At 45.7% G+C, this 17211-nt stretch overlaps 1 protein-coding gene across 1 annotated transcript in view; it reads left to right on the forward strand.

The window, feature by feature from the left end:
- Positions 1-227: 227 nt before the first annotated feature.
- Positions 228-17211, forward strand: part of LOC113023521 (neuronal membrane glycoprotein M6-a-like) — a 34402-nt gene continuing 17418 nt past the window's right edge. The window contains exon 1 of the mRNA XM_026169595.2: positions 228-672. Within this exon, the coding sequence (XP_026025380.1) occupies positions 636-672 (37 nt within the window). The 5' untranslated portion in view covers positions 228-635. The remainder of the gene's footprint in view (positions 673-17211) is intronic.

A 17211-nucleotide genomic window follows, 5' to 3' on the forward strand; every position in this document is an offset into this window, starting at 1 on the left:
AGCTGATTTAAATGGATAAAAAACCTACTCAACATGTCTTGTAGTTCTCCAGAGGCCTGGTAACGAGCTAATGTCATTTTAAATCTTTGTCACTTCAGAGCTGCCTCGTTTGTTGTTTCCCCTGGACTTCCTTTTATTCCTTGAAACCGTGTTTGAGGATGTTTTCACGCTGCTCTGTTTAACCTGTCTGTGCTTTTTTCACATCTCTTTACTTTGTCATTCGGAGTAAATATAGACAGATGCCTTCGTTTTTATTAGTATTAAGCTTTTACTCTGTCGTTGGTCATGAGAAATCCTGCACGTGTTGTTTCTTTTCTTTAATTTTCTAAGACTAAAAAAATATTAGTGTCAATATTTTTTTGTTAAGGAGGTTTCATGTTTTTCTGTTTCTGTACTGAAAGCGAAAGCTGTGGATGGATCCAGAGACAGGATGCTGGACAGGTCCAGATAGGCAGAGTGAGGAGAGAGAGCGTTGGAACAGGGACTTCCCTGAGCCTCCATCATCTGCAGGGAGGGAAAAACACTCACACACACACTGCCTCCCACACACACACACGCACACTCTGCTGAGAGCTAGCAAGGGGCTTTAAACAGCTTCACACATAACCGAGACAAAGGGACTGTAACCTGCCACAATGGAAGAAAACATGGATGAATCGCAAAGCCAGAAAGGTAGGAAAGGACGAGCCATCGATTCCTTTTTATCTTCCGTCACTCGTTCCTTTATGCCATTGTTCTGTTCATCCTTCCCTCCCTGTATCATGGGATTCCTTTGTGTGTTGTGGGCAGAGAGAAGGAGGACGGCATACACGTCCTGGAGGGAAAAAAGGGGAAAAGAAGCTTAGACTTTAGGCTGTATATTTAATTTGCAACTTTTCTCAGCACGGTTCACATTCCCCGTTTTCCCCATCAGTCATCTCGGCAGAAATGGAAAGAGGCTGTGGATTGTAATGGAGCCTCCTCAGGAGGCTGTCTGCTCCGGATAAAAACACGGGATCGTACACGAGCCGTGTGCGTCCATGAACGGGAGCTTAAATACGCAGATTGTTTGGGCTGAGGGTGCATGGAAACGACAGACACCGGAGGCTTGGTGTTGTTTTGGAGGCTGGACGGACAGATGGACGGACAGATGGATGGATGCATGGATGGATGGATGGATGAATGGATGGAGGTGGGAGTGGCTGGGGGAGGAAAAGGGGAAGAAGAGGGTGATAGAAGGAGGGTGCGTGGGGCAAAACCTTGGAATAAAGACTAAAAATCAGAGGGAGGAGGGATAAGTGGGGCAGTGATTGATGCCTCCATTGGGATTTTCTTTGTTAGCCCTCATTGTTGATGCTTCACGCTTGTCTGAACGCCTTTTCCTCTCCACTCTCCCTCGCTCTCTGCACCCCCCCCCCCCTTTTCCGTCTGTGTCGCTCCCTTTCCCTCCATTTTCTTCATATCTCTCCATCTCTGGCCCTTACCCCTCTTTCCTTCACCCGTTCAGCCTTGGTGTATTCCAGGCTGGATTTTTTCCATCTTTCTGTCTGTATCTTGTTTTCCCGTCTACCTGTTTCTGTCTCTCTCTCTAGAAGAGGATATTTTGGCTGATCTCCCACTCGCCACCATCTCACTCTCTCGGTTGACTCCCTCTCGCTCCTTCATTCCCGTTTTTCTTCCGCCGTCCATTTTTCAAATTCTATTTCTGATCTGAATCTTTCCACATGCGTCCATCCCTCTGACCGCCTCGGGGTGGTTTGCAGAGAGTGTTATTTTGCATTTTCCCCCCCAAATGATTCTTGTTGTTGTTGATGTTGGCAGTAAAAATGGGCGTGTCCATTTTCTTCATCACACCTTCAGAGCCAAATGAGACATCAACTGCTGCTTGCAGAGATTCACAAATACAACCAATAAAGGAGGCGGTTTTGATTAAAAGAAAATAGAAATATTTATATACAAGGCCAAATGAATGTTTATTCTCGCTGTATCTATGGAAACACCATCCTGACATCGTCTTCTGTTGTGTGATAGGCGCATTTGTGTGTTTTTTCTGGAAGCAACCTGTTTTAGCCAATCAGAGATGCGGGTGGTGTTCAAGCAAACATGATTTTTCATTCCTGTCACTTCTCTTTTTTTTAAGCCTCACCCCCTCTCCTTCTGTCCATTCTCTAGTTCCCATCCTACATCCGTGTCACACTCCCTCTTCGTCCCTGTCTTTAGTTCAGCCATTACAGGCCTCATCTCTTCCCCTGCACCACACAAAACACAGGTGTGAGATGAAACGAGGCAGCACAGGTGAGAGACACAGAGCGGCTGTATAAGTACGACGTAGAGTTGTTTTCAAAGGAATCGATTTACTTTTACATCAGTGGTGTTTCAATAAAGGTTCAAATGGATTTGATTGCAGATATGTGGCTGAAGGGTGCATTAAATATAATCTCCAATAATTCTACCGTAGTTCACTTTTAACAGGACCAAAAACTGTCATATATGTTAATGTGAAATGGAGTCATGTCACACGAGTGGAATAAAAAGTCTTTACAGTGAAGGTTCTGAAATTTGTGACTTTGCCAACGTTGGTGTTTGCAGGGATGGTGTTTAGTTAAAATTCCGGTTCTCCGTCATCCAGAGACGGATTTAATATTTCGTATCAGAACAAAAGTCTCACAGATCCGAAGGTGCGTTTGGATTCAGCATTTTGTTTGATTTCATTCCTGTTCTCATCATAGACTGTATCCAAACACTCGACTCTCATTCAGACATGAAAAGGTGGCCTTTGTAATAAACTTGTAATCTTTCCGACGACCAGCAGGGGGCGACTCCTCTGGCTGCAGAAACAGTCTTATTGTGTAGAAGTCTTACTTATTGAAGTAAAGCTCATCATGACCACAGACTCCTCAGGTTGTTCTTGTAAATCGTCTGTGCTTGTCCATCAGCTGTTAGCACGAACGTGCTGCTTTCAGGCTCAAAGGAAACTATTAAGCTTGACAATAATAACTCAGTGTAGTAAAAACCAATCTTTAAACAGCTGTTCCAACTCCTTTCTCTTTCTGGGGTTATATTAATGGGCATTTGTCTACGAAATCCCTTCATCATCTTATATAAGCACTTCCTGCTGTGGTAACCGACCCCAGATTCTCCACAGAGTTAATTAAAGTTTCATGTATTCTAACCTGAAAGTCTGAAAGCGTAGCAGCAACACTCTGAAAGGTTTTGATCATTTTCCCTTCCTGCTGAGGACCGATTTTAGAGACTTGCTGGTTTAATTGAAAATCTCTGGTTCATTAAACACGTCTCAGGCTGTTTGTTTGCTCACGTGCACCTCTGGGAGCAGCTGGATAGCTCAGGTCATTTAGAGCTCTACTGCATGCCTCAGTCCTTTATTTGGCTCGGTTAAAACGGTGACTGCTCATGTTACAATAGTAATAGTACAATAGTTTGGAGAAGTGGCCGACGATTGTGTGACATGAAGTCGTCTGGGTAGAAGACTTTTTCGAGCTGATAATGATGCACCTGGAAGGACCTGTGAGCAGTTAATGGTAGCTGCACGGCACAAACGCGTCCGGAGGTCCAGTTCAGGCAGACGGCTAGCAGCTACAGCCGCCTGTGTCACCACCCACCTGTCAGTCAACTAAGCCGTGCCTCTAATTGTGCATGCAGTCATGCAGGCAGTAAATATGTTTATTTCTTAATGCTGCAGCCTCTAGTGGATGTTAGAGGAACTGCAGGCTTTGGTGCGCCTGTGTTCGCTTAGTTTTTCTGTCCTGTAAGCCGACGTTTGATGGAACGCTGCCGACACCGTCCAGAGGTTCTCACAAAAACTCAAATGCAGTCACGCTCAGTGAGCATGGCAGATCAATGGCAGAAATACGTATTAATCATACTTTCACATTTATGGCACCTCGACTTAGTGTCATATTTTTGCATCATCCGTTTATTTGTGTAATACAACTCTGACAATGTTGTAAACAGGGGGATGTCACTGTGTCTTCACAATGACACTTGAACAGTCTCCGTCATCGATCAGCTGAGCTCGTTCTTTGACACACATCCAGTCCCAGCTGAGGTTAGGTGCAGATCCCTGTGTCCTCAGTAGGTGTGAGTGCAGGTTGTACACGTGATGCTTTCATGTCAACATTTTAAGTATCTCTCTAAGAAAACAGAAAATCAGAGTTATTAACTGAGACGGGAAGAGAAGGAGGAGCGATCATTTGTGGTTACTTGGTGCCAGACATCATATCCTCACATGACAAACACACCAAAACAAAATCCCGCTGCGGTCTGTGAGCTGCTGCCGTTTCATCTCTTCCTGTTTGATCCGTTCCTCCTTCACGTTCTCGGGTTTGAGCTTCAGTCGGTCTCCGCTGATATGAAAGGAGCACCGAGGGTCTTTCTCAGGAAACACTGGCTTCATTTTAAAAGGCAACGTGTCTCTACAAATTAGCATGAGCATTTTATTAGCATTAAGGAGCATAATTACAAATAATTTCTGTCTGGGGAAGCAGGGCGGACCGAGGCTTGTTCTCACGCTGCTGCGGTCCAGAGGACATCGTAAAAATCGTTTTGAGGTTTTGTAGATCTCAGTGAGAAAGCTGAGAGCGGACTTTGTGTATTTGCCTCATATCCATTTCATTATCACGGCCACTAATAGAAAGGTACTTCATGGAGAGTGCAGTGAGTCAATACAAACTGACTTACAGGCCCAGAGAGGGGAGGGTGAGATGCTGGAGCCATAAAGCAGCCGAGGAGGATGGCATACGGGATGTTTCTGCTTTATCTCTCTCTGTCTGTGGAGGTAATTTCATTACTGTCCATTGACACATGAAATGAAAAGCAGCTCTGCTCTGCTGCCTGTGAGCGTTTCAGCCTCACACACTGTGTGCAGCTGGCTGGACGACCTCAGAGGAAGGAGGTTAACCCCGGCCCTCGCCGTAACACCCGCGGCTCGGTGTGTCCGGTCACCTCTCGGATCCGGATACGAGCAGCTTCTGGGCCGAATGCCAGGAAAGTTTTTTGTAGCATCACAACCCCAAATTTCTACTTTTACATGAGGAACATGAAAATGAGCAGATTGTTGACTGCGTTGGAGAGACGTGCTTTAGTGCTGGGTCCAGTCTTGGAGGCCCTGCTGTACATTTGGTGAATTGAAAGGCGCTCAAAGCGTCGTTAAATACATAAAAGTAAAACTCCAACCTTTCTGTGAGCAGCTCCACGTAGCAGCCATTGTGTGAGTTGCTCAGTTTATGAGGTGTGTCTGCCATCTTGAAAATATGATGGGACTAAGTGCTGCTGGCCGTGTGGTGTGAAAAGAAAAACCTTAAAAACCTCAGCAGCCTTCTCGCTGGTCTGAGCCGCTTCATGCAGGAACTACTTTTTCTCTGCGTCGTCTTCCTGCGCAGTGATACGTGGAGCCGTCACAAAACTGTCCCTATTTTTTTGGCACCACAGGCAGAGATCCCTCACTGTTATCTTAGCTTGAACTGTCCCCTGAATGCTGTGAGCCTTCCTTGAGATTTGAAATTTTCCGAGCTCCTCATCCTCCCAGCGGGATGAAGCTCGTTACTTCTAAAGAGATCTGTTTGTCTAAATGCTGGTGGCAGCAGTTTCGTGTAAGTGGGATATGGACACAACGTTTCACATTTACACTGCAGTTTCGTCTTCGGCGCTTCGCCGTCCACACCAACGCCCTCCTGTGGTTTGGTGGTGTTTGGCGACGTGTAAATGTTTTTGTGTTTTCTGTGTTGTCGTGTCGAGCATCACGTTTCCAGCTGCAATTCAGAAAATCCTCCTGTATCACTGTAAAGTCAGCGAGCGCTGGCAGCGCTTCCACTTTTCACCGTTTCGTGGAGCGGCTCCAGCCTCGGTTTGTGCATGACATCACCACCACAGTCTGCGTGTGTGCAGCTCCTCGGGAGGAGGGAGTGGTTCACATTCTGCATCTACACATCGACACGAGCAGAAACGATGCCTCCACAGCATCGGCGTCTTGTTTATCTGTGGCATTATCGTGCAGTTAGTCCAAAAGCTTTGTGTTTTTCTGATTTTCTGTTTGTGGGTGGAACCGGGGGGGTGGAAGAGCTGGTGCAGATATCTCATTAGTGTGGGGTGCTCAGCTTCCGGTGCAGGTCTAAAAATGGCGTTTCAGAGGCTTGTCTCGTGGCAAGAGTGGCGCTCTGAATGTTGTTTCTGTGTGAGCATGAAAGTCTGCACAGAGCTGCAGAGATATCAAACCCCAGCATGTTCAGCCGGTCGGTGTTCGGATCCTAGATGTGTGCGCAGCTGATCGAGGGTCGTGTCTGCAGAGCAGCTGCAGATAATTCCAGTCCACAGCCTTCTTCCTGATTCATTTCCCAGTCTATCCAGTCCAATGTGTGCTTTTCTTGGATGAATGTCTCCCATCTCACTCAGCGACATTTCCACCACACTGATCTGTGATCGGTCACAAACCCTCCAAACAGCAGCCGTGAGCTGAGGATAGTCTGAATGTAAGAGACCAGCACGAACGTGTTCAGAGCAGCTTTCCCCGTGAAGCGTTACACGTTCACTGAACTCTCAGCGCTCCTCTTTAACTGAAGGCAAATATGATGATTGCACCGAATTCGCCTTCGTAATATTTCATAATTTCTGTCTGGCTGTCTGAGAGTCATCCATCACTGAAACTGATTGGTCTCACTGGGTCTCCCCCCTCATCTTCTCCCTGTTATTGCTGGCCTGATTTATTGGCCTCCATCAGCGTGTGGTTCTGTGGCATTCCTGCAAACACAGACGATATTTAACATCTGCAGGGAAACAAAAGGCAAAGTGGTGCATTTATGGAAGTGTTTTATGTAGAAGAACAAAATGTGAAAGCCCACCGACCGTGCATCTGTTTCAAGGTTTTAGGGGTTGCTGGCAAGATGCTAAACGAGGTGTTAAACTTGGCAAAATCTCACAGAGTTTCAGTCGAAGGAACCACGTTAACCTCCAGCGTGGCCTGTGTGAGGATATCTGCAGCACCAAAGGCTGATGGATAAAACTTTAGATTCTTAAGGTACGAGCTGCTGGCCCCTGCTGTCCCTTTCCTCCAGTTTGTCACAGAGTAGATCACTGATCATCTGGTCGCCGCCCTCACAACACTAACTAAAGCTTAGTGCTGCCCCTACGCGCACGCAGACAAATAAACCAGGAAGGTGCCTTCATGCTGGCTTTTTGACTTGCTCCGCTGTGATGCGATTTCACAGACACGTGGATGAATCTAACGAGTCAGCGCTTCTGCTCCGATCCCCCGATTATCCCACAGGTAGGCGTAGCTGCCTATGTCCGGCTAACGAAGGCCAGATAATCTCCCGTTACTGCGTCGTTAATGATGAGACGGCTGGTAAAACGGCTCTCCCCAAACTCTGTGAGCACAGCTGCTTGTGAGCCACTGTCATCGGTGATAAAGTTAGAGCGCCTGCCTCTATCACACAGCTGTGAACGGTTGTCACGGTGATGGGGAGGCAGGGAGGGAGGGGTTTGTGGATCAACAGAGAATTTGATTGGCAGATTGGAAAATCTTTTCAGGAGGCGGTGTGTGTGTGTGTGTGTGTGTGTGTGTGTGTGCGTGTGTGTCACAAAGAAGATATCCATGTATATGAAAATTTTGTTGTTGTGAATCAAAGACAAAAAAACACCTTAAACGTTTAAAAGAGAAAAGCTTCGCATGTAGACGACGGCGGTGCGTGCACATGCATACGCCTATATTTATCTGGGTTACCCTCCACTGGGCTGCACGGCCGCTCAGTCTTAATGGTGTCGCTGGGCTGGGCTTGTCATTTCCATTAGAACCCAGTCCTGACTCCTGAGTGCATCTTCAGGCCACTCTGTGTTTGTGTGTCTGTGTGAGAGCTCAGTGACCCTCTCCTACAGCACACATACACACACACACATAAACACACACACACACACACACACAGCAGTGGTGTTTGTTGGTCTGTTAGACAATCAGGCAAAACAGCACAAAATACAGCCTAATGAGCACCAAGACCCAATGTGAAAGAGTGTGTGTGTGTGTGTGTGTGTGTGTGTGTGTGTGTGTGTGTGTGTGTGTGTGTGTGTACATGTTTAGACATCGTTATGAGAACAGAAAGTTGGCATGCTGCTATAATTGTGGAGACCAACAGTCACTTATGGGAACCAAAATCCCGGTTCCCAAAAATTTGGAGACTCAAATGTGGTTTTAGTGTCAGGGTTACAGTTAGGGTTAGGTTTATGTCAATTAGATGTGCACCTCCGTGTATACATCTCACCTCAGGATCCACCATCCTGAGGTCTTTAATTGTCATGTGTGAAGTTATTTCGGGAGCATGGCCACAACTCGTTCAGAAACATTTTAAAAAGGGAAGAAAACTTTAAATTTCTGACACACGAGAGCTGATGATAGATGACCTGGGGTGGGATGAAGTGGGTGTAGCTCAGGAGGTGGAGTCAGGTCATCTACTGATCTGGAGGTTGGTGGTTCGATCCCTGGCTCCTCCAGTCTGCATGCCAAGTATCCTTGAGCAAGATACTAACCCCAAGTTTTGCACGGAGTATGAATGTTAGCTAGGAAGCACTAAAAGACTTGGAAGAAAGTGCTTGTGTGATTGGGTGAATGTGGCACGTTGTGTAGAGCGCCACATAAGAATCCATTTACCATAACCCTGAAGCTAATGCATCTCAATAGAAAGCATGACGCACCTCCTCGGGTCACCTTTGCAACGCAGGTAATGCAGCTTTAATATTGTACGGTAGACCCCACAATAATCCAATATTATTATTGGCACCATAATGTTTGTCTCTTTTCTGCAAATACTGCTTATTAGAGATTAAACATGAATGTGTTGATGCACGCTCAATCATCCAGGTAAGGAAGTCCCAAAAAGTGGATTCTGTTCATCTGGATGTAATGCTGCATCCAGATGAACAGAATCCACTTTTTGGGATTAAACCAGAATATATCAGAAAGAAAATAATAAAATCACACATTTAAGAACATGGAAGCAGCAAATGCTTTTGGTTTTTGCTTTTATAAAATGAATGAAACTAATTTCATTGAACTAATAATCAGTGAAACAATGTAACAACGCAGTTAAAATGCATTCGTAGTTTGATTAATATTTAGTTATCTTCAAGAATATTACATAACACATACTTGGCCCCAATTTAGTCTTTTTAGGGTCTTACGTTCAAATGAGCCTCGGGTTAACTCTGAGTGCTGCTATATAAACAAAATTAAACTGAACAGAGCTAAAATTGGCCAGGGAAACACTGAACATGGAAATAACCTCATTTATTACAAACAGAACTACAAAAAAATTAATGAAGAATAATTAAAAATTAGTTCTGGTCATTTAATTTATGTACGTTCATGGTTTTCTGCAAATGTAAGTTCACATAGTATCAAGATGGTGATATCAACTTAATGTTAATAAGGCCATCCATCCATCTTTTTCTGTTTATCCGGGGCCGGATCGCGGGGGCAGCAGCCTAAGCAGAGAAGGCCAGGCCAGCCGACAGACATAATCCCTCCAGCGTGTTCTGGGTCTGCCCCGGGGCCTCCTCCTGGTGGGGAATACCCACAACACCTCACCCAGGAGGCGCCCAGGAGGCATCCTTGTCAGATGCCTGAACCACCTCAACTGGCTCCTATCGATGTGGAGGAGCGGTGGCTCTACTCTGAGCCCCTCCCAGATGGCTGAACTTCTCACCCTATCTCTTAGAAAGAGGCCAGCCACCCTTCGTAGAAACTTGATTCTGCCCCTTTTATCCACGATCTTGTTCTTTTTGTCACTACGAAGAGCTCGTGACATCAGGTGAGGCCTGACTGGTAAATCAACAATCAACTACGCTGTTGTTCTCAGCTCTCTCTTCACCACGATGGACTGGTACAGTCTCCACATCATTGCAGACACAGCAATAATCCGTCTGTCGATCTGTGAACAAGATCCCGAGATACTTAAACTCCTCCACTTGGGGCAGGAACTCATCTTTGAGTGGGAACTCCACCCTTTAACAGCTGAGGACCATGGCCTCAGGCTTCAAGGTGCTGATTCCCATTCCCACCACTTCACACTCGGCTGGGAACGTTCTCCAGTTTGAGCTGGGGCCGTCACCTGATGAAGCCAACAGAACCACATCATCTGTGATAAGCAGAGATGAGATTCTGAGACCACTCAAGTGGAAGCCATCATCCACCACACAGAACCCCTGGTGGAGTTCAACACTTACTGCTTACTGCTGGCATTGCAGCGCAAGCTCTTACAATAGCTATACAGCCCCCCCCCCCCGGACACTCAGAGGGACACTCAGAGGGACACGGTCGAATGCCTTGTCAAAGTCAAAACACAAGTAGACTGGTTGGGCAAACTCCCACACACCCTGAAATATCCTCAAGACAGTAGAGTTGGTCCAGTGTTCCACGACCAGGACCGAAACCTCATTGTTCCTCCTGCATCCGAGGTTCGGCTAACGGATGAACTTTCCTTTCCAGCACCCTGGCGTAGACTTTCCCAGGGAGGCTGAGTGTGACACCCCATCCAATCCAGAACTACCACCCCACATCTCCAAACGATGTTGCAGAAGCGCATCACACAAGACAGCCCTACAGTATCCATAGCCTTTAGGAACTCAGGGCAAACCTTATCCACTCAGGGGCCCTGCCACCAAGGAGATGTTTAACTGCCTCAGTGACCTCACCCCAAGAGGTAGGTGAGCCATCTCCCCCATCCCCAGATTCTGATTCCTGTACGGATGCCATGCCAGTGGGATTATCTTCAGCTGAAAACAGCAGCACCCCACCACCACTGCACACTGTGCGGGTAGAGCACCACTTTCCCCTCCTGAGTTGTCTGATGGTTTAACAGAAATGCTTTGAGGCAGACCAAAACTCTTATTCCATGTCCTCATGGTCACCTGATAAAACGTACACACACATTGTGTTCATTATGGTGGAAGTCCAATAACAGAACACAGCTCGGGTTCAGATGAGGCAGGTTGTTCCTTCCAACCGTGCCCCTCCAGGTCTCACTGTGGTCGCCAAAGTAAGCAATGAAGTCTCCCGGTAAGACGACAGTGTCACTAGATGAAGCATCCACAGGGACCCCACTCAGTGATCCCATGAAGGCTCGGTACTCTGAACTATCATTCAGCGTCCAGATGAAAGTCAGGACCTGTTCCCCGACCCAAAGGCAAAGGGAAGGAACGCTCTTGTCCACCAGGAAACACCCCAGTATACAGGCAGACAGTCGAGGAGATACAGCACCCAGATACCCACCCGCCGCCACTCACGGAGGGCAACTCCACACTGGGACAGAGTCCAGCCCCTCTCCAAGAGACTGGTTCCAGAGCCCAAGCAGTTCTTTGAGGTGGGCCCGACTGTATCTAGTTGGTATCTCTCAGCCTCATGCTCATAGATAGAAATCTAACTTTAAACTGCCACAAAACCACTAAAGCAGCAACATAAGCAGAACCTACACTCAGTACATCCCTACAAGTTTGGCAAATCCAGTGCAAGTTCTTCAATAGGTTTACAGGGAAATATGTTGTACTGGAAAAGATTTATTCAGTCACACGGTCACAGTTTACGGTCCAAATATCAACTCAATAAAGAGTCAGATCTGATTGTTTTGTTTCTATCGTGAACATGTTAGAGGTACAGTGTGTGTTTGTCCCGCAGGATTATGAGGCTGATGATCAGCACTGATCTGCAGTGGAACAGCAAATGGATTCCTGCGATCATCTAAAAAAATAAGCTCCTCCTAAACAAAGAAAACACACACAGAGAGATGCAGCACACAGTCTGTCCCGGTTTTTACCAGGTCACTGGGTCTTTCCTGCGTTTAAAGCCCAAATATGGAAATATGACGGGATTATAACATGGCTCAAATTCAGGACACACACTCAGCCTCACACACACAGATATGTGCTGATAATGAAAACACTCAGACAGCAACATACTGCAGAAACAGCTTCACAGCACATTTATATTATCAAGCTGTGTGTGTGTGTGTGTGTGTGTGTGTGTGTGTGTGTGTGTGTGTGTGTGTGTGTGTGTGTGTGTGCGTGCGTGCACGCGCAGCTCCATCTGCCTCACAGCTCAAACATGCATGAATGTGTGTGTGAGACTCAGAGCCACGAGCCGACTCAGCTGCACGGGGACGTTTTGTTAAATGGAGTCAGCGCAGCAAAATGGTACCTTCCTGCTGGCAGAGCCGCCATGTTTGTTCCTTCGTTGGCGGCTCACGTTGTTGCAGAGAAACATGCAAAATCTGCAGTCAACGTCAACGTTTTCCTCAAAACGATGTGATGAAAAACATGCTGTGTGTGTGTGTGTGTGTGTGTGTGTGTGTGTGTGTGTGTGTGTGTGTGTGTGTGTGTGTGTGTGTGTGTGTGTGTGTGAGAGAGAGAGACAGTATGCATTAGTGAGACTGTAGCCCTCACAGTGCTGCGCTGTTGCCATGACAACGCTACAGGCAAAGTGGGTCAGCAGGCTCCTGCCACACCCCAGTTGGCATGGCAACAAGGGTGGTCAATTAAACCTGAGCAGCATGATGACTCACTCACACTCACTCACACACACACACCACTTTTCTTTGTCACCCCCTGTTGTGTGTGTGTGTGTGTGTGTGTGTGTGTGTGAGACTGATTTTGTCCAGTTTGCTTGAATTGAAATTCCTCGTAATCTGAGTGGAGGGTGAAGTAACTGGGTGGGGCTGATGGAGGACGCGCAGGCTGTGACATCACAGCCAGACAACTGTCAGTCAAAGAAAAACACACCGCTACCACAGACTGTAGATAAATGATGGAGCCACTTCCCAGGTTGTGAGGCTCTGTTCTGAAGCGTCACATGTGTAAATTTTGTGTGTCACCGTGATGGATGCTTGGTGCTCCACCTGAGGATCATGCTGACTGGGTGATCCTCAGACTGCCGCACAGACCTGCTCACTGGTTCTCAGAAACAAACCCTGAAACGGCAGCTCAGACTTCTGGGACTGGAGCACAGCACAGTGTGTGTTCTGTGATGGTAACCGTAATTACCTCCAGGTTGAAAAATGGCGTTCTTGATTCCTACTGGCATTCATTGGATGCAGGTGCCGCCAACTATGCTGCGAGACCGTACAAAATGTCGACACATTCTGCACTGCACTGACCAACACTCGACAGCTCTGTCACAAATAAACATCTTGTTTCCACACCAACACATAAAGCACAAATTGCGCATCTCATTGATCGCATTAACTTGAAGGGGTTAATAAAAACACACCTTGCCGTACCCCCTCTTCACCCACACACTGGGAAAACTGCCACCCACTGAGAAAGGGAAATGCTGCCCTCTACTGACTGTGGCATGTAACTGAAAATATCGTCAATCCTAAACAACAGATCGAACATTGGTTCCACCCTGGAAACATTTTGTAGAACCTTTAAATGTGTGTCTACATTACAATCTGAAATCTGATCTCAAACAAACTGGTTTTAATCTGAAATTATATTTTATTTATGTATTTATTTGCATTATTATTTTATTTTGAAGTTCCTGAAGTGTCTTCTCTTCTCTGTGCACATAAAGCAGCCATCACTGGCTTTTAATCTGTCCCCCTGCTGTGATCATGTGATCGTGGGTCGCTCCTGAAAGACAGAACTGAACACTGGATCCTGATTACTGAGCCCGAACACCTCCTGCTAATGAGCTGCTTATGCTGCACCTCCTGTGCTGACGAGCTTTAAGCGATCTGCAGCATAAAACACGTCTACAGTGATTTCACCCATCAGCTGTAGTGTCACCACTGACAACAACCCAGTGAGTCATCGTGTACTCGAATACTCCTCTCCTGCTTCTACATGTGTGCAAGACAGATGAGCTAAACTACACCAGGGAGGAAATGTAGATGTTTGCGTTAAACGGTGGAAGAAGTCCAGCAGGGAAAGATGTTGTTCTGCTGCCTCCCGTCGTTGCGTTACTGCCATTATTTCTGCACTGAAAAGCTTCTCAGAGAGGAAAGATCACTGTTTATCTGGCAGCCACACAAATGAGTCATTTGAAAATAGCCGAATTGTTGGTGCATCATTCGCAGCTACTGCACAATTACATAATGTGGCAGGTGGAGAGCTCTACTTAATCATTCCAAGCACAGGAGAATGGCTCTGGACAACAGGCAGAGTGATCAGAAGTAACCTCTCACTGCAAAAGACTCAGCAGGAGTGTTAGCATGGACGAGGACGAGGAGGAGCGGGTTAAGGTGCTCCAGTCTTGTTTTCCTCAAATACAATATATAAGTTAGGCATTTGTGCTGCTAAGACCAAATGATTCACAAAGAGGTTACAACCTTCACTTTGCATGCTTTCATTGCAAAGTTCACTGAACAATAACCTACGATTCCCCAAAGAAACCAACCAAAGGTCCAATAGGAGACCAAGAAAGTCATGTGTGTTTAAAATCCTCACACCAGGAGTGAGAATGTTTGTGGTGCCGTTAGTACTGAAATAAATGTACTTCAGGACGTTTTCACAGGAAAAAGTATAATTAGCTCAGATTTAATCCAGTTTTTTAATAAGGGAGCATTTCCTTTATGAATGGAGCTCTCTGTCTGCTCCTGTGTTGTAGGAAGGTTATTTTGAGCCAATATTTAAAATGTATTGCATTGAATTCAGCTGATTGTGGGGAAGAAGCCAAGTGAATGTCAGTTTATATGTGCAGCTGCTCTTGCATTGTGTCAGTTTAACTGACTGCGTGACACATTGTTTGTCTGTCGATGAGGCTTATTGTCCATGAGGAGGTAAGAGCTGCTAATCAACCGGATCATTTAAAGCTACATCAAACTGGTCATTAAAACACTCACAGCTAATAAAACCCTTCAGGAGGCATTTAGGCATCACGTTTCATCTCCTGCTCTCGGAGGAGGAAGAGCCACGGCCGTCGCTACATTGATCTCTGCTCGGTTTTCTCTTCTTCACGAGCTTTTAAAATTTTCATTTTTGCTCTTCGGTATTTAAAGGAGTCATTTTTTAGGAACGTCAAATGAAAGTTATTGCATCCGCATTATTTCCTGTAGGCCAACATTCACGGAGCAAACTGGGAGTTTTGGTTTCTGCACTCAAATGTAAAACTTTATGTTGTGACTTTGCACGTGCTGCTCCATGTAATGACCAACCCGGCGGTGCACATGCTCGTTTTACTGCCGTCTGTGTGCTCATAACTAGTGATGTGCGAATCATGAACGAATCGTTCAGTACTCGAGAATCACTTTACTGACTCGTGAATCATGATTCACAAGCCCAACTGACTCATTCCTGTTGCTGTTAGCAAACTAATTTCATTAGTAGAAATATATCTAGCTTATAATTAAAATTGTGTGTGTGGGGGGGAACAACAGCCAGTTTCTTAACAGAAACATTTCTGTTCTGAACTGGAAGAAAAAACCCTGAGTAGAAGCTCACATCAAGACAATCCGGTCTTTAAGTGATGACATGCTGAATCCTGCTTCAGGGCCCAAACTACCTTGCGTTTCATAGGGCTATTGTGCTTTAAACATGTTTTAATGCTTTGTAACTTGTTCTATTTCATCTCAACAAGCCCATAAAAACAGTCAGTGATCAATGTCGGCCTCTCTCGGTTTTTATTACTGCTAATCATTTTAAAGCTCAGTTTTTAAAGATTCCGATGCAACTACATCCTGCCATGCGATTGCATTTGTCTCTAACCATCAGGAACCCTCACGTTAACTTTATCAAGTGGAAAGAAGTTAGCGTTCATCCTCCAGCTTCACTGTGCTAATGTTATGCTAACATAGCTGTGTCGCTAGCGATCACGTAGCACATCATTATATACCAGCTAGCCCAACTTCAGTAACCCTACAAACATCACTGCTGTTTAGTTTTCTGTCTTCATTTATGTTGGAAGTGATAGCAGAGCTGTACGTTTGAATTTTTTCATAAATCTCTCAGTCAGAACATGCTATATCATGCTTAGCTAACTAGCGAAACTAATGATCTAACTTCCGCTAACTTCCTGCTAACTTCTAACTCCATTAAATTTAATAAATCCTGTTTTCATGGATGCCTGGATGTTAAACTTAATCGTTACACCTGGTAAAGCAGCAACGCTGATCATTTTATTACAGATGAAAGAATTTAGACAGTTTTTCAACTCTCAGTAATGCTGTAGTGATCGTTTGACTTTGGGACCTGCAGCGGAGTTTAGAACCCGGACGCGGCTAATGACGTCAGACTTAAAGGCCCTTTCTCAATTCTCAAGTACGCGAGTCCGTACTCACCGAGAACGCACGCGAGTACGGACTCGCGATTTGTACAATTGGAACACCAGCGTACTTGATGATGTCACAGGTCCGGAGTTTTTACTGCCGTCCCCTCTTAATTTAACTGTGAGTAATATGTTATGAAGCTTAACTTTAATCACAGCCAAACCGGTTTACTCAGGAACAAATAAAACACTGAAATAAACCAAACATTAACATTTAGAAGTGATCTAAGCGACTTATATATCATGTTTAACCTATTAATAAAAATAGTGTACATGTACATACGTGTACATACCTTAATAAAAACAAGCAGATGAGATGTTAGAACGCTTTTATTTTTATTTTAGTGGACACTCAATACAATAGACAGCTGCTGGGGTTTGGGGTTTGTTTAACCTGAGTAGCGAAAAGACCGCGGGGGGGGTTGGAAACGATGTGCCGGCAGTCCGCTGTTCTCGCCGGCTCTAATGATCCTCGACCTCGCTGTCTGCTATGGAGCTGGTGGGTCACAGACGTCTCCGAAAACGTCGGAGTGCATTTGGAAATATATGACATCTTGATAAATCGAGCAGATATTTGAAGTTTACACAGCTACATTCTTGCTTGAAAATAACTTAAAAGTTTATTTTGTGACCCAGAAAGAGGAATATTTAAAAGTTTTTAGCCCCGCTCGTCCGCCATTGCTGCGTTTGAGTTTTGGACGAAATGCATTCTGGGATATTTAGCTGTACCAAGTCCACACAAGTCACCACCAATGCATGCTCAATAAAACGGGCGGAGCGAGAACACATCCGGGACTTTTTTGCGTTCTCGGCTTGATGTGTACTTCGAATTGGAGCAGTACTTGGTCTCCGACTGATGACGTATCACGAGTACACGACAACGCAAGTACGCACAAGTACGCACATTGAGAAAGGCCCAAAAACCGGATAGCTCCTCAATTCACAGTAGCATCGCTCTGCTAACATGCTAACAG

Source organism: Astatotilapia calliptera, chromosome 6 (assembly GCF_964374335.1).
Source record: "Astatotilapia calliptera chromosome 6, fAstCal68.1, whole genome shotgun sequence".
Classification (NCBI taxonomy): Eukaryota; Metazoa; Chordata; class Actinopteri; order Cichliformes; family Cichlidae; genus Astatotilapia; species Astatotilapia calliptera.